This window comes from Taudactylus pleione, unplaced genomic scaffold (assembly GCF_031769625.1).
Source record: "Taudactylus pleione unplaced genomic scaffold, aTauple2 ptg001330l, whole genome shotgun sequence".
Taxonomy (NCBI): Eukaryota; Metazoa; Chordata; class Amphibia; order Anura; family Myobatrachidae; genus Taudactylus; species Taudactylus pleione.
The window spans coordinates 760,104-782,300 of NW_028285730.1; the positions used below are offsets into that span (position 1 = coordinate 760,104).

The 22,197-nt window shown below is 51.1% G+C and overlaps 1 protein-coding gene across 1 annotated transcript; it reads right to left on the reverse strand.

Annotated features, from left to right (window-relative positions):
• Positions 1 to 473: 473 nt before the first annotated feature.
• CCDC12 (coiled-coil domain containing 12) lies at positions 474 to 21,668 on the reverse strand. The gene is made up of 7 exons (XM_088463183.1): positions 21,500 to 21,668; positions 14,218 to 14,276; positions 4,986 to 5,065; positions 2,655 to 2,716; positions 2,489 to 2,523; positions 1,676 to 1,752; positions 474 to 954 (listed from the first exon to the last, which is right to left on the reverse strand). Exons 1-7 carry the CDS (start codon positions 21,575 to 21,577, stop codon positions 875 to 877), a joined length of 471 nt encoding a protein of 156 aa, XP_088319309.1. The 5' UTR covers positions 21,578 to 21,668; the 3' UTR covers positions 474 to 874.
• Positions 21,669 to 22,197: the final 529 nt, after the last annotated feature.

Genomic DNA, 22,197 nt, shown 5'->3' on the forward strand with positions numbered 1-22,197 from the left:
GTCACTGCCCCTGTCACATGCAGCCCTGTCCTCACTAACACATCCCTCATCTCCTGATATACTCTGTGCTGCTGGGGACCCTGCTCCTCCCACTATATAACGCTCTGTCTGTGGCTTCATGTTGCCTCCATTCCCCTCCTCACATCATGTCACTGCCCCTGTTATATGCAGGCCAGTCCTCACTACCACATCACTCATCTCCTGATATACTCTGTGCTGCTGGGGACCCTGCTATTTCCATATATAACACCCTGCGGCCTCCTGCGTCTATGTGACTGGACTCCGGTATCACTGTTGCGTAGCGGCTCCAGTATTACAATGCATGGAGCATGGCGTTATTTGCCCACAAGTGGGTCCGGGCACCATGTGTGAATGACTAATAACCGGTGTCTATAGGAAGAGTGGGGGGGGCAGAGGGGAGACGCAGCACCGGATCTGCCGACACCTGTCAGCCGCCAACAAACAACTAAACCTTCTGTATTTTATGCTGAGTTTATTATAAAAGCTATGAAAACAGGACATCCATTATTTACAGACACTATATACACAAAGTGACCAGAACCGGACCCGTCTCATGAGAAAACGCGACTCTGCGCAGGCTTGTATAGAACCATAATAATATAACATTATCTTATATATTATTTTTGGCAGACATGGCGACTGGTAGCGTCCACATCGGTGACCTCCTCAAGAGTGATCCTCCCAATGCTGTAATATAATTATTACGTTCTGTGTTCTAAAAGCAGCGCTTTGGTGACGCAGTAATCCCGCCTCGGCCTGAGCCCCGCCACCGCTGAGGGTGCACATGGCGGAAGAGTCACATGTTATGGCGGTCAGATCATCGGCAGCTTCAGGGCCGCGCTGCGCAGAGAAATCAGTCAGAATCTTCGTTTTCTTGTTTCGCAGTGGAAACCGCAGATGCCAAGTTCTCCTCCTGTCCCCGTAATCGCTCACCTGCGGGACAAAGAAAACGATGGGAACGCAGACCCAAATATATAGCAATCGCCACTTTATTAAAGGGGCAGGAGGCCGGGCAACACTCCGCATTATTATTATATGGTGCCAGAAGGGAACGGCAGCACCGCGCATAGTGGATGCAATGTACAGCAGAATGACGTAGTACATGGGGGATCAGACCAGACACCAAACCTACAGCTGTACAGAGTTATAATCCGCAGATCACTTCATTATGTGGGGACCAGAGAGGGAGGGGGCTGAGCTCCAGAGCTTACATTCTAGAGGGGCTATAGAGGGAGATGGGAACAAGGGAATGCTGGGATCTTATCCCTGGTGCTGTATGAAGGTGAAGCCACAGATGACACAATCTGTCCAGTCCAGCGGAATAGCTGTGTCCCATGTTCTGCTCTAGTGACCCAGCGCTACAGGAAGGCCACACGTATCTGTATATGTGGGTGATGTACAGAAACGTCCACATGTGGGTAACCCCTTTTAATACAAGTTTTTTTAAAAAAAGTTGCTTTAAGATAACGAACCCAAAAAACTAAATCAAGGAGCTGCCATGTACCACGAGTCTGAGCTCAGACAAACGCAGAATATACAGCACCTCCTGCAGGCTGGGAGTGAGCACTGCACCCACTCATCTTTATAAGCAAGGTATAGGAAGGATCCAGCGGGATACAGCACCCAGAAACTCAATATCTGAGGAATAACTCACGGATTAGCTCTGCGATCGCTCGCTGTGTCCTCTTCTCCAGCTTTTCCAACTTCTTGGCAACATCTCTCTTCAGGTCCCTGCATCAAAAGAGGAGAATTTGAGGAGGGTTTACTGCTACGGGTTCTGTAATATCCTCACTCCAACATGCTCCTCTACACTCCATTATCTGAGCTGCCCCCCTCTACACTCCATTATCTGAGCTGCCCCCCTCTACACTCCATTATCTGAGCTGCCTCCCCTCTACACTCCATTATCTGAGCTGCCTCCCCTCTACACTCCATTACCTGAGCTGCCCCCCTCTACACTCCATTACCTGAGCAGCCCCCCTCTACACTCCATTACCTGAGCAGCCCCCACTCTACACTCCATTATCTGAGCTGCCTCCTTCTACACTCCATTATCTGAGCTGCCCCCCTCTACACTCCATTATCTGAGTTGCCCGCTATCTACACTCCATTATCTGAGCTTCTCCCTCTACACTCCATTATCCGAGTTGCCCGCTATCTACACTCCATTATCTGAGCTGCCCCCCTCTACACTCCATTATCTGAGCTGCCCCCCTCTACACTCCATTATCTGAGCTGCCCCCCTCTACACTCCATTATCTGAGCTGCCCCCCTCTACACTCCATTATCTGAGCTGCCCCTTCTACACTCCATTATCTGAGCTGCCCCCCTCTACACTCCATTATCTGAGATGCCCCCCTCTACACTCCATTATCTGAGATGCCCCCCTCTACACTGCATTATCTGAGCTGCCCCCCTCTACATGGATGCGGAGACCTCACCTACCATCGCAGCAATAAGCACTCACCAGTCTGGTTTCCTTGGTGCAAGGTTTGTCAAATCCTGTGAGAAAGAGGTAAAAATGATCAGGAACCAACCCATGTTCCGCAGTTCTCCTTACATACTACACAATAAGGGAAACAGATCGCGTATGGCAGCGGGAGGTGATCCTACATGTATAGATCTGTACTCACAACTTCCTCTATAATGGGCTCCGGCTTGGCAGCTTCAAGCTGGTCTTTCACTTTTTCTTCCACTAGAGGGCGCAACGAGACCAGGTCAGACGTACATTCAGCAGATTCCAATTAGGATAAATAAATGCCCCTTTCACACACATCAAATTCAATTTATGACAACATCTTAAAGGTTATAAAACACACAGACACACACACACAAATGTATATTAAAACAAAGAATGAAAAGGTTACACCATGAGAAGTCTCTCGCTAACGATGATAATCGTATGTTTACTTCCTGAACTCTTTCTAGTATTATTCTCTCATCCTAAGGCGGTTTCATGTTACTGTTGAATTATACATCGATGGTATCTTGTTTGCAGAAAAATGTGTTAATTATACATTATGTAAGTATGAATACCCACTCACCCTCCCTCCCTGTGTGTGCGGAGAGTAACTGCTGCCAGCTATCTCTGGCTCTTACTGGCAGCCAACAATAACACAAGAGAACGTAGGTGATACGAGGACTCACCTGATGTAGCTACAGATCGTTAACATTATGGCTACACCAGGATTTATACAGCAGCAGCGGCTTCTCGGTGGGTGTGAGATGATCATTTAAAGAGGAAAGAACTTTAAATATAAAGCACACCGGGTTTTACACTTAATGTTTGTGCCGCTTTAAATGTAATGATGAGGGACAGGTAGGTGGAGGTGTAAATGATGAGAGACAGGTAGGTGGAGGTGTAAATGATGAGGGACAGGTAGGTGGAGGTGTAAATGATGAGGGACAGGTAGGTGGAGGTGTAAATGATGAGGGACAGGTAGGTGGAGGTGCAAATGATGAGGGACAGGTAGGTGGAGGTGCAAATGATGAGGGACAGGTAGGTGGAGGTGCAAATGATGAGGGACAGGTAGGTGGAGGTGTAAATGATGAGGGACAGGTAGGTGGAGGTGTAAATGATGAGGGACAGGTAGGTGGAGGTGTAAATGATGAGGGACAGGTAGGCGGAGGTGTAAATGATGAGGGACAGATACGTGGAGGTTAAATGATGGGGGACAGGTACGTTGAGGGACAGGTAGGTGGAGGTGTAAATGATGAGGGACAGTTAGGCGGAGGTGTAAATGATGAGGGACAGTTAGGTGGAGGTGTAAATGATGAGGGACAGGTACGTGGAGGTGTAAATGATGGGGGACAGGTACGTGGAGGTGTAAATGATGAGGGGTAGATACGTGGAGGTGTAAATGATGAGGGGTAGGTAGGTGGAGGTGTAAATGATGAGGGGCAGGTACGTGGAGGTGTAAATGATGAGGGACAGGTACGTGGAGGTGTAAATGATGTGAAACGTGTATGTTAATGTGTTAATGACGTGGGACACGTATGTTGAGGTGATGTACTGATGGAAAAGGGGTGTATGAACTTGCATATGTTACAAAAACCTCAACACCTGGGGTATTCAACATGCGACCCGTCTGCTGTTGTAGAACTACACGTTCCAGCATGCCTTTCCACGGTTTTGACATTAGGGCATGCTATAACAGTGCTGGACATGCTGGGATGTGTAGTTCCACAACAGCTGGAGGGCCGAGGGTAGGTTGCACACCACAGAATTGATGCAACGCTGTTTCTAATTGAATTGTGTGGGAATTGGGAGCGCGTTTCAAGAAATCATCGATAGTCGCTGAACATTAACACGGCTCTTCAATGCATAGAACCACGGCTAATCTGTCCCTAATGCAAAGGGAGAGTCACTGACTTGAATCAGATTATTTAATGGGGGGTAAGAAGTGGCACTGGAGAACACGTTGTGGAATAACACATTCTCTTCTGTTAGTTATATGGATATTGTAAGTCACCGAGGTGTATAGTGACCATATAACACTAAAGCTGCATACACACACAACGATTTTTTTAATGATTATCGTTAAACGATATCGTTTAACGATAATTGATGGCAAAAATCGTTCACTTTCTGAGTCAAACGATGAACGATTATCGTTCATGCGCGTTCACGTTTGTAGTTTGTCGTTCAGTCAGACTTGTCAACTCAACGATTTTCGTTAAGGGAATATGCAAAAATCGTTTGTAGTTCATAAAAATCGTTCATGACATTTAGTAAATGAACAACTTTAGTAAACGATTTTAGTAAATTTTTTCAAGGGAAAAAATCGTTTACTCAAATCGTTCATTAAAAAAATCGTTGTGTGTGTATGCAGCTTAAGATACTGTAGGTGACCTGACGCACCATGTGTTACTGCTCACACAGAAGCGACTTTTTATACCGATACTATTTACAGAGGTTTATAATATACAGGCATTATATATCAGTATATCAGGAGTGTGCCCACCTGAAATCGGCTTGGCCTGGGGCACCTTCCACTCTTTAAGCCCCTCGTCCTGGGGAGTGTAATTCCGCAGTCTCAGCTCCCTAGGAGGACAGAAGGTAAAGGTCCTGATTCAGGGACAGACGCAATGCCGCTATTTCTGCAGAACGAATGATCCTTTACTACTGCGCAGGGATTGCAATGCGATTACGTTCTACAGAGGAACCATTGGCAAAGTGAGTGACAAGAAGTCAGTGTTTGGGGGTGATAACGGGGGGAGGAGGGGAGTTCATAAAAACGCAGGTGTGTCGGACCATTAAACGGCGTGCATACATTGGCCTTTTTGATCTGCAGGAGAGCGGCAGTGTTTGGGCTGGTCTGACTTACATGCTGCGTGACTGCCCGGTGTGAGACGATGGTACCAATGTTTGCGCTGTTATACGTCATCACACTGATATGAGAAGGCAGCAGTGGGTGTCGCTATGCTGGGCTGCGCTTTGGAAGGCATTAGCATATTGTCGCAACTGCGATCCGTGAGATAATGCGGCTGTGATTGTATTACCGCCCATCTCTATATCAGGCCCTAAGCATATAGGTGACATTTCCATCCAAACAAACATCGGTACTGTGCAATACTCAGCTGACAGCTCATACATCCCCCTATATGACACAGCACCATACATTGTCACACCTACACTACACTCATATCCAGGTGACAGCACATACAGCCCCCTATATGACACAGCACCATACATTGTCACACCTACACTACACTCATATCCAGGTGACTGCTCATACAGCCCCCTATATGACACAGCACCATACATTGTCACACCTACACTACACTCATATCCAGGTGACAGCTCATACTGCCCCCTATATGACACAGCACCATACATTGTCACACCTACACTACACTCATATCCAGGTGACTGCTCATACAGCCCCCTATATGACACAGCACCATACATTGTCACACCTACACTACACTCATATCCAGGTGACTGCTCATACAGCCCCCTATATGACACAGCACCATACATTGTCACACCTACACTACACTCATATCCAGGTGACAGCACATACAGCCCCCTATATGACACAGCACCATACATTGTCACACCTACACTACACTCATATCCAGGTGACAGCACATACAGCCCCCTATATGACACAGCACCATACATTGTCACACCTACACTACACTCATATCCAGGTGACGGCTCACACAGCCCCCTAAATGACACTGCACCATACATTGTCACACCTACACTACACTCATATCCAGGTGACGGCACATACAGCCCCTTATATGACACAGCACCATACATTGTCACACCTACACTACACTCATATCCAGGTGACAGCTCATACTGCCCCCTATATGACACAGCACCATACATTGTCACACCTACACTACACTCATATCCAGGTGACTGCTCATACAGCCCCCTATATGACACAGCACCATACATTGTCACACCTACACTACACTCATATCCAGGTGACAGCTCATACAGCCCCCTATATGACACAGCACCATACACTGTCACACCTACACTACACTCATATCCAGGTGACAGCTCATACTGCCCCCTATATGACACAGCACCATACATTGTCACACCTACACTACACTCATATCCAGGTGACAGCTCATACAGCCCCCTATATGACACAGCACCATACATTGTCACACCTACACTACACTCATATCCAGGTGACAGCACATACAGCCCCCTATATGACACAGCACCATACATTGTCACACCTACACTACACTCATATCCAGGTGACAGCTCATACAGCCCCCTATATGACACAGCACCATACACTGTCACACCTACACTACACTCATATCCAGGTGACAGCTCATACTGCCCCCTATATGACACAGCACCATACATTGTCACACCTACACTACACTCATATCCAGGTGACAGCTCATACATCCCCCTATATGACACAGCACCATACATTGTCACACCTACACTACACTCATATCCAGGTGACGATGACACCGTGTGATCACATAGCACTGATGTCACCATGGTAACTATATTCCTGGGCAGCTGGGAGCCTCCTCTCTGCATTACACACTACTCATACCCAGGTGACGATGACACCGTGTGACCACATAGCACTGATGTCACCATGGTAACTATTTCTACTTCAGGGTCCATAGGGGTCCACAGGGTGACCTTGGGGTATAGCTGGATCCTGGATCATCGGGCACCACGGAGTTAAAGCTTTTAGCTGCTCCCAGGATGCACTTGGGTCCAACCTCCCCTATACCCCGCCCCCGAGCCACAGGCACCTCAGTTTTAGATGGTGCCCGGCCGGAGTCGGGTCACCCTGCGGGGTGGGCTGCAGGAGCAGCCCCCTAAAGCTTTTAATTTTTTATTTAACTTAGTTAAATTTATTTATTTTTTACTATAAGTTTTTTCTCTAGAGCAGCAGCGCTGGGCTGTCTGTACAGACGCCCACGCTGCCGCTCCTTCTCCCTGCTGGCGCCGCGACGCCAGCACTGAACTGGGGATCGCGGCGGGGGAAGCCAGAGTCTGTACTAGCCGGACTCTGGCTTCCCCCGGGACTGCTGCCGGAAGACGCCGGGGAGATCAGGTAAGCCGCGCACCGCTGATTAGCGGCGGTGCGCGGGTTCCTTTCAAATGCAGTCCCATGCCCCCGGTCTAGGGGACAGACCGGGGGCGCTAGCGGTGGCGGCGGGCCCCCCCTCCAGCGGAGGCATACCCCGCCAGACCACCAGGGTTAATATCGCGGCAAGCGGGATGCCGGCAACCCGGGGGTTAATATGCTAGCCAGGGGAGGAAGCCTTCCCTGTCTAGCGGCTCCTCCCCTCAGCTCAGCGCGCCTTTCAGCTCGGAGTCTGGCGTCGCTGAGCTGCAGCTACTCGGCCACTCCTCCTCTGAGGTCTCCAGCGGCCATTTTCTTACTGGCAGCGTGGATACTCTCAGGGAGCACGCGGACCGGTCCCCCTGTGTACCTCTCCCCCGACAAGGACAGTGTACACAGCGCTATAGCCCTCCCAGACACTGAATCTGGGCAGGTTGATTGTAGTGGAAAGGTGCAGTGAGTATATCTTCCTGCATGGTATGTGACTTTTGCTAGTGCTGCCTGTCTGTGTCTTTTTTCTACTTACTGTCAGCCTGTACCTATCCCTTTCCTTCTCCTACAAGCCCTACAGGTGTGCGGGGGAAGGGTGTTTCTACTGACCTCACCTATATAGATCACGTATTTGTGAGGTCCGTCACATACAGTTGTGTGCTACACGGTGCCATATTGTGGGCTGTTGTTCAGCACACTGGCGAGTGCGCACGTTTTCTTCCTAAGTCATGTCTGAGGAGGAGATTGAGCACTCCGGGGCTCCAGCATTGTTCTCCTGCAGGCGCTGTTCTGCAGGAGTGGATAGGGAGGATTTGTCACAGGACGGCCTGTGCGGACGGTGCCAGGCGGTCCCTGGTACGTCTAAACCTCCCATTTCGCAGGAGCCACCATGGGCGATGTTTTCCCAGGTGCTGGTGTCAATCGCGGACCGTCTGTCGGTCCCGACTGCCGCCCCTACTAGGGCGTTGCCCCAGCCTGCCATCCCCCATTCCCCGGGTGTCCCACAATTATTGCAGACTCCCCCGGGGTCTCAGCCTGTTGGTCCCTATGCGGGGTTGCCAATGTATATTCAGTCCACCCCTGTGGCACAGCCGGCTGTGGTGCCGTTTCAGGCTCCTGTGACAGCTCCTCCACCCTGGGTGGATGCGCTTTCACACACTGTCCAAGATTTGGCGGCAGCATCTTCGGCTTTTCAGTCGATGTTGCGCAGTGACGTGCCCTCCAGGGCGTCTAAACGCTCAGTCATGGCACAGGCTGCGCATCTTTCAGATTCTGAGGGGTTCTCGGATGATGGTGAGGTACAGGATGACTCAGCCTCAGATGCCTCAGTCCAGGAGGTAGACACTAAGTCTTCCATCAATGTGCGGGCTCTGGTTAAGGCGGTGCGGGCTATTCTTCTGATTGAGGATGAGGCACCCGCTCCCAAGTCAAGGTATCCTAGTTTTAAAAAAGCTAAGGTTACTTCTACAGCGTTCCCCTTGTCTGATCAGTTGACTGATCACATGGCGGTGGCCTGGCAGACGCCCAGTAAGCGTTTCCTGCCACAGAAACGCTTGGCGTCCAATTATCCATTCCCGGAAGCGCATTGTAAGAAATGGGAAACTCCGCCTGCAGTCGATTCCCATGTAACACGCCTCATCAGGAGTGCTACTTTGCCATTGCCGTCTATATCCTCGCTGAAGGATCCTACGGACAGGAAGGTGGAGACTTGTCTAAAGTCTATTTATTCTCTCTCAGGGGCTGTAGCCCGGCCGTCCATGGCCATCTCCTGGGTGGCCAAGGCCATTGAGGGGTGGGCCAACGCCTTGGAGGACACGTTTACGGATTAATCTCCGGACGTCCAGAGGGCGTTGTTAGGGCAGATGAGAGATGCCGCCTCCTACATTGGAGAAGCATCTTTGGATGCTAGCCTGTTGACCTCTAGGGTTTCGGCGGCAGCAGTGTCTGCTCGTAGATCCTTGTGGTTGCGGTCTTGGAGAGCAGACGCGGATTCAAAGAAAGGCTTGGAGGCCTTACCTTTTAATGGGGAATTACTATTTGGTCCGGACCTGGACAAAATAGTAGATACCCTGGCAAAATCCAAGTCAGCCTTCCTCCCTTCAGCTACTACACCTGCTAAGGTCCGGAGCTCGGCGTTTCGTTCCTTTCGGGTTCAGGGCAAGGCAAAGGGTCAGTCCTTCCCGAGGCAGTCTGCACCCAAGACCGCCTCAAAGCCAAAGAAGCAAGCCTGGAGTGCTAGGCGCCCTTCTTCCAAGCCAGAAGATAAGCCTTCTGCGTGATGGGACGGGCTTCCCTCTGGGGGACCCCAGAGTGGGAGGCCGACTTCTTCAATTCGCCCAGTGCTGGCACAATACCACCACGGATGCCTGGGTGCGAGAAGTGGTCTCCCAGGGGTACGCCCTGTCTTTTCGGCACAGGCCGCCTTGCCAGTTTTTTTGCACAAGTCCTTCTCAGGACAAAACCAAGGCCTTGCAGGTTCAGGAAGCCATAGAGGCCTTGCTGACGGCGGGGGTCATTATACCCGTACCACAGTCTCAACGTGGGATGGGGTATTACTCTACGCTGTTTCTGGTGCAGAAACCCAATGGCTCTCATCGCCCCATCCTCAATTTGAAGTCCCTGAACAGGTTTCTCAGGATTCCCAAATTCAGGATGGAAACTTTGCGTTCCATCATACTGGCGATGGAACCGGGGGATTATATGGTCTCCCTGGATATCCAGGACGCCTACCTCCATGTGCCTATAGCAACATCGCACCAACGGTTTCTGCGGTTTGCTATTCTCCACAACCACTACCAATTCAGGGCTCTACCCTTTGGTCTCTCCACGGCACCAAGGGTATTTACCAAGGTGATGGCGGTCATGGCGGCTCACCTTCGGAGCCAGGGGATACGGTTGCTACCGTATCTAGACGACCTCCTCTTGCTGGCAAGCTCCCCGGAGGTACTGATCCAGCATCTCCACCTGACGGTAGCTTGTCTACAGGCGCACGGCTGGTTGATCAACTGGAAGAAATCCTCCCTCATCCAATCACATCGGATGGTTCATTTGGGGGCCCTGCTGGACTCTCGTCAGCAACGGATTTTTCTGACTCCAGAGAAGGTCTCCTCCTTACAGCTGCGGATTCACAGGTGTCTGAGCAGTGGCAGAGTGTCGGTGCACTCAGCGATGAGAGTTTTGGGGTCCATGGTGTCGGCATTCGACATGGTGGAGTTTGCCCAGTTCCATTCCAGGCCCCTGCAGGGGCTGATTCTTTCGGAATGGAACGGATTGCCACACAGGATCCGCTCTCAGATGCTGGTGTTGTCCTCGGAGGTGCGTCTGTCCCTAGCCTGGTGGCTGCAGACAGCGCATCTCCTGGAGGGGCGCCCCTTTTGGATCCCGGAATGGGTTCTGCTCAGGACAGATGCCAGTCTCCGGGGTTGGGGGGCGGTGACAGGCTCCTTGTCACTTCAGGGTCGTTGGTCGGCGGAGGAAGCGATTCTTCCCATCAACATCCTGGAACTGCGGGCAGTATACAGAGCCCTGCAGTCGTCCGGCACCGCTCTTCACGGAAGGGCCGTTCAGGTGCAGTCAGACAACGCCACCACGGTGGCGTACATCAATCACCAGGGAGGGACTCGCAGTCGAGCTGCGATGTCGGAGGTGTCCCGCGTCCTGGCTTGGGCGGAGCGCTATCTTCCAGCTCTCTCGGCAGTTTTCATCCCAGGAGTCCTCAATTGGGAGGCAGACTTCCTCAGCCGTTACGATGTGCATCCCGGGGAATGGTCGCTTCATCCAGAGGTATTCCAACTACTCGTGGACAAGTGGGGGCTGCCAGAGCTGGATCTGATGGCGTCCCGTTACAATCACAAGCTGCCTGTGTACGGGTCAAGGACAAGGGACGCAGGCGCAAGTCTGATAGACGCGCTGTCGGTGAAATGGCTGTTTCAACTGGCTTACTTGTTCCCTCCGATATCTCTGCTGCCTCGGGTCCTGCGCAAGTTCAAACAGGACGGAGGCACACTGATCCTGGTGGCCCCAGCGTGGCCCAGAAGGCCGTGGTACTCCGATCTGCGGAGCCTGTCCATCGACGCTCCGTACCTCCTACCTCAACGGCGGGACCTGTTGTCTCAGGGGCCCTGTCTTCACCCGGATCTGGGTCGACTATCTTTGACGGCGCGGGGCTTTTCTAGCTCCGTTATTGCCACCATGCTGAGGGCGCGCAAGCCTGCTTCCGCGAGGATCTATCACAGAGTGTGGCACACTTACTTTCAGTGGTGCGAGGCCAGAAACTATGATCCCCAGGTGTTCCGAGTTTCGCGTATTCTGGCTTTCCTTCAGTCCGGTTTGGACTTAGGATTACGTCTTTCTTCACTGAAGGTACACGTGTCTGGTCTGTCGGTGTGGTTCCAGCGCAGGATCGCTGCTATGCCGGACGTACACACCTTTTTCCAGGGTGTTTTGAGAATCCAGCCTCCTTTTGTGCCACCTGTGGCCCCGTGGGATTTGGCGGTGGTTCTTAGGGCCTTACAGGGTCCTCCTTTTGAGCCCTTGGAGTCAGTGGAGCTCAAGTGGCTAACTTTTAAAACTGTTTTCCTCTTGGCAATTGCTTCTGCCAGGAAGGTTTCAGATTTGGGGGCGCTTTCTTGTCGTCCCCCTTTTCTGATTTTTCATCAGGACAGAGCGGTGCTTCGCACTCGTCCTGATTTCCTGCCTAAGGTGGTTTCCAGGTTCCACATTAATCAGGAAATTGTTGTACCAGCCTTTCAGTCACCTGATCTTTCGGCTGGGGAGACTTCCTTAGACGTTGTAAAGGCACTCCAGGTTTATGTGGACCGGACTAGTTCTGTGAGGAAGTCGGATTCTTTGTTTATCCTCTTTGGTTTTCACAAGAGGGGTTGGCCTGCCAACAAACAGACTCTAGCCCGTTGGCTTCGTTCTGTTATTATTGAGGCTTATATGCAGGAGGGTTTACCTGTTCCAGCCTCTGTTAAGGCTCATTCCACTCGGTCCGTGGGCCCTTCTTGGGCTGCTAGCCGTGGCGCCTCTGCTGTTCAGCTCTGTAAGGCGGCCACCTGGTCTTCCATTCAGACCTTTTTGAGGTTCTATGCGTTTGACACCTTTGCCTCTCAGGATGCATCCTTTGGGCGCCGGGTTCTCCTATCAGCACAGGAGCGTCCCCGCCCTTAGTTGGACTGCTTTGGGACATCCCCAAGGTCACCCTGTGGACCCCTATGGAGCCTGAAGTAGAAAACAAGAGATATGGTAAGAACTTACCTTTGTTATCTCTGTTTCTACGAAGTCCATAGGGTCCACAGGGCACCCGCCCTGACGCACCTGGCTTCATATGGGCTCTGTGACTGGTCACCAGTTTTCCGTCTCCCATTTCTGTGAGTATGGTTCTTGTGTGTTCCAGTCTTCCTTCTCTCTGTTTCGTCTCCTCCTCCGGCCTGGGCTGCTTACCAACTGAGGTGCCTGTGGCTCGGGGGCGGGGTATAGGGGAGGTTGGACCCAAGTGCATCCTGGGAGCAGCTAAAAGCTTTAACTCCGTGGTGCCCGAGGATCCAGCTATACCCCAAGGTCACCCTGTGGACCCTATGGACTTCGTAGAAACAGAGATAACAAAGGTAAGTTCTTACCATATCTCTTGTTATTCCTGGGCAGCTGGGAGCCTCCTCTCTGCATTATACACTACTCTCATATCCAGGTGACGATGACACCGTGTGACCACATAGCACTGATGTCACCATGGTAACTATATTCCTGGGCAGCTGGGAGCCTCCTCTCTGCATTACACACTACACTCATACCCAGGTGACGATGACCCCTGTTCTTCTAACCAATTCAGGCTGGTACTATTAGGATCACAGGTATTAGCCTGGACTACACACCTTTTACTTCCACAATGACTACACTGACAGCTAGGCAGCCTCACACCCTACCACAAGCACAGTCACAGCCCCGTCTGTTCCCATGCCAGTTTTACCTGTACAGCTCCTGCGCAAATTACTTCCACGGCTTTAGGTCCCTCAGTCTGGTGCCACTGCCATGGTGACAGTGCTAATCTGCCCCAGATGGCAGAGTTCTGGTATGACGCTTCAGTAGAAGCCCCTCCTGTGCCCCAACCGCTGCATCTGCTACACTGGGCAGCCAGGACCACATACACCGCTCCTCCCAACACTGCGCATTCTAGGAACCGGAGAAGTGGCAGCATAACTCCACAGGGGATTATCTCTGTCCCCACTGAGCCAACAGCCCGGGGAACCTACCCGGACACTGCGCATTTCATTCACGGAAACAGGAGTCAGCATCGGAGCTTCCCTGTACCCAGTGGAGGCAGCAGCATAACGTCACAGAATCCCCCCTGACCCCACTGGGCACCAGGGTAAGTGTCTCCATCAGATATGTATTTTACACAAATCAGCAGAACGTGTGTTAAAAACATTCTTCGCAGCATATTCCACGGGGGGACCGGCCACGTGATATCTGGTTTCAGCGATCTGCGTTGGGGGACTATGATCGCCACCTTCACAATGCATGGCAGGAATGTAAGCTGTGGGTGTCCATGTCAGGATGATATAGACAGGTGCCTGAATGATACAGACATGGACAGAACATGCAATAACCGTACAGCACCAGATATACTGACTTGTGTTTCCTCTCCTCTTCTCCCGGAGCTTTACCGTCCGCACCACCATCCTCTCGTGTCTGTAAGAGAGACCACAAAACGAGTCACATCTCTGCTACATGAATAATAATCTCTGCTACATGAATAATAATCTCTGCTACATGAATAACGGGGCACAGTCAGACTATATGATGGGTGTACAGATCCCGTGTATCCATAGAGCGTTAAATAATCAGCCAGATGTTTAGGCAACCAGTAAACTGGGAGATCCTGCATTCAAGTCATAAGATAAAGTGACCAGTGACAGCCATGATCTCCATGTAGGCCGGCGGCCATGTTTCCAGAGGACGGAAGCCCCTCCGAGGACACCTGTGTGGACTTCAAAGACTACAGGCATAGTTGTGCAGAATAGAGACAGACAGATAGATAGATGCAGCTCCCCCCTGTCCGCTCTCTTCACCGCCCCCTGCTGACCGGTTATACTTACCAGCCCCGTTCCCAGTCCTCTCTCTTTCCTGGCAGTGCAGAGAACACATACAATTCGCACCTGACGTGCACAGCAAAGGTAGGGGGAGCTAGGATGCAGCAGGTCATTGCGCAAATGTGCGTGATGACCTAATTTAGATCAAGGTCCGATTTCACAATATAGTGTTCATTCTAGCAGGAAAGAGGATTGTTACAGGTGCAGGGTGCTAGAATGAAGACAAATATATATAACAAAACTACATAGTTAGTTGCATGCACGCAGTATAAGTATAATTGTGGGTGACTTGCTTGCAACTCGGCCTGTCGCTCTGTGCATTGCCCCACACTGATACATGACTGTTACCTTTCAGCAGAGGCATGGGAAGGACAGCATGCTGGAGACACATAATTAAATATACAGAGCTCAGACACTTCATGTGTGATAATCAGCGGTGACACACACAATCGTGGCATACATGCTCTCGGCCTCTACATAACTCTCACCCAACAAGGACAATGTCTGTACTACTAGTGTGGCTTTTTCCAAAAACACTGCGATGCAAACTTTCCATATGCAGTGATCGGATCAAGTCCTCAACACAGAACCCCTGGAGTCTGGGGGGGGGGAAGCAACATATATCTCAGAGACGTCTCTAAGGTGTAGGACAAACATCATAGCAACGAAGCAGTAAAACGAATGACAACAAATGAGGAGGAAGGAAAAGCTTCTGCAGGAGTAGATATTACATTCCCTGCCTATAGTGCAGTGATATATAAATAGTAAGCCGGGCTGCCTATCTCTCTACACAGGTCCCCGCACTTCCTTCCACAGACCCGGAGAGGATACAATTATCTACCAGATACTACGAGGACAAGGTTATGAACAACAGCGGCCTGGACACAGTACATGTGTAATATACATTGTGCCTTGGTGCAGGAACCTCTGTCTGAGGCACCGGACATTACACACATTCACGTATGTGACCTGTTTCTATATCACAATTAACCAACTCTTAAATACTTCGTTGGCAGAAAACGCCTAAACTAATGGGCGTCTGACAGAGCAATTCAATTATTACTGCGTTCAGGCGCGCATAGCTGTAGTTAGACATTTCTTGAGATTTGCGAGCAGAGAACCCATGTCATTGGGCGCGCATACTGTACGCGGAACGGGCACCCAAATGGAGCAACAATTGAATTGATACTTACATTCAATCCTGAATACAAGTCACCTCCTGCACCCCGTCCCCACTAACCTCTCATCTCACTCCTGCTGACACTGCGGATTCTTATATTCACCCCTCATTACACCAAGTCACCTCCTGCACCCCGTCCCCACTACCCTCTCATCTCACTCCTGCTGACACTGCGGATTCTTATATTCACCCCTGATTACACCAAGTCACCGCCTGCACCCCGTCCCCACTAACCTCATCTCACTCCTGCTGACACTGCGGATTCTTATATTCACCCCTCATTACACCAAGTCACCTCCTGCACCCCGTCCCCACTAACCTCTCATCTCACTCCTGCTGACACTGCGGATTCTTATATTCACCCCTGATTACACCAAGTCACCTCCTGCATCCTGTCCCCACTAACCTCTCATCTCACTCCTGCTGACACTACGGATTCTTATATTCACCCCTCATTACACCAAGTCACCTCCTGCATCCCGTACCCACTAACCTCTCATCTCACTCCTGCTGACACTGCGGATTCTTATATTCACCCCTCATTACACCAAGTCACCTCCTGCATCCCATCCCCACTAACCTCTCATCTCACTCCTGCTGACACTGCGGATTCTTATATTCACCCCTCATTACACCAAGTAACTTCCTGCATCCCGTCCCCACTAACCTCTCATCTCACTCCTGCTGACACTGCGGATTCTTATATTCACCCCTGATTACACCAAGTCACCTCCTGCACCCCGTCCCCACTAACCTCTCATCTCACTCCTGCTGACACTGCAGATTCTTATATTCATCCCTGATTACACCAAGTCACCTCCTGCACCCCGTCCCCACTAACCTCTCATCTCACTCCTGCTGACACTGCGGATTCTTATATTCACCCCTCTCATTACACCAAGTCACCTCCAGCACCCCGTCCCCACTAACCTCTCATCTCACTCGTGCTGACACTGCGGATTCTTATATTCACCCCTGATTACACCAAGTCACCTCCTGCACCCCGTCCCCACTAACCTCATCTCACTCCTGCTGACACTGCAGATTCTTATATTCACCCCTCATTACACCAAGTCACCTCCTGCACCCCATCCCCACTAACGTCTCATCTCACTCCTGCTGACACTGCGGATTCTTATATTCACCCCTCATTACACCAAGTCACCTCCTGCACTCCATCCCCACTACCCTCTCATCTCACTCCTGCTGACACTACGGATTCTTATATTCACCCCTCATTACACCAAGTCACCTCCTGCACCCCGTCCCCACTAACCTCTCATCTCACTCCTGCTGACACCGCGGATTCTTATATTCACCCCTCTCATTACACCAAGTCACCTCCTGCACCCCGTCCCCACTAACCTCTCATCTCACTCCTGCTGACACTGCGGATTCTTATATTCACCCCTCTCATTACACCAAGTCACCTCCTGCACCCCGTCCCCACTAACCTCATCTCACTCCTGCTGACACCGCGGATTCTTATATTCACCCCTCTCATTACACCAAGTCACCTCCTGCACCCCGTCCCCACTAACCTCTCATCTCACTCCTGCTGACACTGCGGATTCTTATATTCACCCCTGATTACACCAAGTCACCTCCTGCACCCCGTCCCCACTAACCTCATCTCACTCCTGCTGACACTGCAGATTCTTATATTCACTCCTCATTACACCAAGTCACCTCCTGCATCCCGTCCCCACTAACCTCTCATCTCACTCCTGCTGACACTGCGGATTCTTATATTCACCCCTCATTACACCAAGTCACCTCCTGCACCCCGTCCCCACTAACCGCTCATCTCACTCCTGCTGACACTGCGGATTCTTATATTCACCCCTGATTACACCATGTCACCTCCTGCACCCCGTCCCCACTAACCTCATCTCACTCCTGCTGACACTGCGGATTCTTATATTCACCCCTCATTACACCAAGTCACCTCCTGCACCCCGTCCCCACTAACCTCTCATCTCACTCCTGCTGACACTGCGGATTCTTATATTCACCCCTGATTATACCAACTCACCTCCTGCACCCAGTCCCCACTACCCTCTCATCTCACTCCTGCTAACACTGCGGATTCTAATATTCACCCCTCATTACACCAAGTCACCTCCTGCACCCCGTCCCCACTAACCTCTCATCTCACTCCTGCTGACACTGCGGACTCTTATATTCACCCCTCATTACACCAAGTCACCTCCTGCACCCCGTCCCCACTAACCTCTCATCTCACTCCTGCTGACACTGCGGATTCTTATATTCACCCCTCTCATTACACCAAGTCACCTCCTGCACCCCGTCCCCACTAACCTCTCATCTCACTCCTGCTGACACCGCGGATTCTTATATTCACCCCTCTCATTACACCAAGTCACCTCCTGCACCCCGTCCCCACTAACCTCTGATCTCACTCCTGCTGACACTGCGGATTCTTATATTCACCCCTGATTACACCAAGTCACCTCCTGCACCCCGTCCCCACTAACCTCATCTCACTCCTGCTGACACTGCAGATTCTTATATTCACCCCTCATTACACCAAGTCACCTCCTGCATCCCGTCCCCACTAACCTCTCATCTCACTCCTGCTGACACTGCGGATTCTTATATTCACCCCTCATTACACCAAGTCACCTCCTGCACCCCGTCCCCACTAACCTCTCATCTCACTCCTGCTGACACTGCGGATTCTTATATTCACCCCTCATTACACCAAGTCACCTCCTGCACCCCGTCCCCACTAACCTCTCATCTCACTCCTGCTGACACTGCGGATTCTTATATTCACCCCTGATTATACCAACTCACCTCCTGCACCCAGTCCCCACTACCCTCTCATCTCACTCCTGCTAACACTGCGGATTCTAATATTCACCCCTCATTACACCAAGTCACCTCCTGCACCCCGTCCCCACTAACCTCTCATCTCACTCCTGCTGACACTGCGGACTCTTATATTCACCCCTCATTACACCAAGTCACCTCCTGCACCCCGTCCCCACTAACCTCTCATCTCACTCCTGCTGACACTGCGGATTCTTATATTCACCCCTCATTACACCAAGTAACTTCCTGCACCCCGTCCCCACTAACCTCTCATCTCACTCCTGCTGACACCGCGGATTCTTATATTCACCCCTCTCATTACACCAAGTCACCTCCTGCACCCCGTCCCCACTAACCTCTCATCTCACTCCTGCTGACACTGCGGATTCTTATATTCACCCCTGATTACACCAAGTCACCTCCTGCACCCCGTCCCCACTAACCTCATCTCACTCCTGCTGACACTGCAGATTCTTATATTCACTCCTCATTACACCAAGTCACCTCCTGCATCCCGTCCCCACTAACCTCTCATCTCACTCCTGCTGACACTGCGGATTCTTATATTCACCCCTCATTACACCAAGTCACCTCCTGCACCCCGTCCCCACTAACCGCTCATCTCACTCCTGCTGACACTGCGGATTCTTATATTCACCCCTGATTACACCATGTCACCTCCTGCACCCCATCCCCACTAACCTCATCTCACTCCTGCTGACACTGCGGATTCTTATATTCACCCCTCATTACACCAAGTCACCTCCTGCACCCCGTCCCCACTAACCTCTCATCTCACTCCTGCTGACACTGCGGATTCTTATATTCACCCCTGATTACACCAAGTCACCTCCTGCACCCCGTCCCCACTAACCTCTCATCTCACTCCTGCTGACACTGCGGATTCTTAAATTCACCCCTGATTACACCAAGTCACCTCCTGCACCCCGTCCCCACTAACCTCTCATCTCACTCCTGCTGACACTGCGGATTCTTATTCACCCGATTACACCAAGTCACCTCCTGCACCCCGTCCCCACTAACCTCTCATCTCACTCCTGCTGACACTGCAGATTCTTATATTCACCCCTCATTACACCAAGTCACCTCCTGCATCCCGTCCCCACTAACCTCTCATCTCACTCCTGCTGACACTGCGGATTCTTATATTCACCCCTCATTACACCAAGTCACCTCCTGCACCCCGTCCCCACTAACCTCTCATCTCACTCCTGCTGACACTGCGGATTCTTATATTCACCCCTCATTACACCAAGTCACCTCCTGCACCCCGTCCCCACTAACCTCTCATCTCACTCCTGCTGACACTGCGGATTCTTATATTCACCCCTGATTATACCAACTCACCTCCTGCACCCAGTCCCCACTACCCTCTCATCTCACTCCTGCTAACACTGCGGATTCTAATATTCACCCCTCATTACACCAAGTCACCTCCTGCACCCCGTCCCCACTAACCTCTCATCTCACTCCTGCTGACACTGCGGACTCTTATATTCACCCCTCATTACACCAAGTCACCTCCTGCACCCCGTCCCCACTAACCTCTCATCTCACTCCTGCTGACACTGCGGATTCTTATATTCACCCCTCATTACACCAAGTAACTTCCTGCACCCCGTCCCCACTAACCTCTCATCTCACTCCTGCTGACACCGCGGATTCTTATATTCACCCCTCTCATTACACCAAGTCACCTCCTGCACCCCGTCCCCACTAACCTCTCATCTCACTCCTGCTGACACTGCGGATTCTTATATTCACCCCTGATTACACCAAGTCACCTCCTGCACCCCGTCCCCACTAACCTCATCTCACTCCTGCTGACACTGCAGATTCTTATATTCACTCCTCATTACACCAAGTCACCTCCTGCATCCCGTCCCCACTAACCTCTCATCTCACTCCTGCTGACACTGCGGATTCTTATATTCACCCCTCATTACACCAAGTCACCTCCTGCACCCCGTCCCCACTAACCGCTCATCTCACTCCTGCTGACACTGCGGATTCTTATATTCACCCCTGATTACACCATGTCACCTCCTGCACCCCGTCCCCACTAACCTCTCATCTCACTCCTGCTGACACTGCGGATTCTTATATTCACCCCTGATTACACCATGTCACCTCCTGCACCCCATCCCCACTAACCTCATCTCACTCCTGCTGACACTGCGGATTCTTATATTCACCCCTCATTACACCAAGTCACCTCCTGCACCCCGTCCCCACTAACCTCTCATCTCACTCCTGCTGACACTGCGGATTCTTATATTCACCCCTGATTACACCAAGTCACCTCCTGCACCCCGTCCCCACTAACCTCTCATCTCACTCCTGCTGACACTGCGGATTCTTAAATTCACCCCTGATTACACCAAGTCACCTCCTGCACCCCGTCCCCACTAACCTCTCATCTCACTCCTGCTGACACTGCGGATTCTTATTCACCCGATTACACCAAGTCACCTCCTGCACCCCATCCCCACTAACCTCTCATCTCACTCTCAAACCTTTCAATTCTATGACAGTCAATCCCGGGCCCCTGCTCCCCATTGTGTTCGTCTGTGGACCCTACTGCCGAGGTCCCAGCCACTCCCCCATTATCACTTCTTTTCTGCTTCTACACTACCAGAGAGCAGTGATAGTCTGCAGCCAGTCACACACACATACACAGGGAGCAGTGATAGTCTGCAGCCAGTCACACACACATACACAGGGAGCAGTGATATTGTGCAGGGAGAGGGGAGAGTGATACTCTGCAGCGCCGCCGGCCTCACCCGCTTGCTCCTCAGCTCCCGGAGTCTCTGTTTTCGCCTCAGCGCTTCTTCCTCCAGCCGGCCCACACTATCCTCCATCTTCCCGAGCTGCCCTGCGCTCAGCACTGCAGCAACCACCAATCACAGCACGCAGGCAGCTACATGTGACGTCTGCACAGTCCGAAGAAGATGATTATCGCACGAGGATGTGCGAGAGAGATCAGCAGCACAGCCAGTGAAAATCAGTAGATCGCGGGACACATCGATCATCACAACTCTCTGAGAAGGCTCCATTCATTATCACTATGGGGTCTATTCATTATCACTATGGGGTCTATTCATTATCACTAGTATGGGGTCCATTCAATATCACTAGTATGGGGTCCATTCATTATCACTATGGGGTCTATTCATTATCACTAGTATGGGGTCCATTCAATATCACTAGTATGGGGTCCATTCATTATCACTATGGGGTCTATTCATTATCACTAGTATGGGGTCTATTCAATATCACTAGTATGGGGTCCATTCATTATCACTATGGGGTCTATTCATTATCACTAGTATGGGGTCCATTCAATATCACTAGTATGGGGTCCATTCATTATCACTATGGGGTCTATTCATTATCACTAGTATGGGGTCCATTCAATATCACTAGTATGGGGTCCATTCATTATCACTATGGGGTCTATTCATTATCACTATGGGGTTTA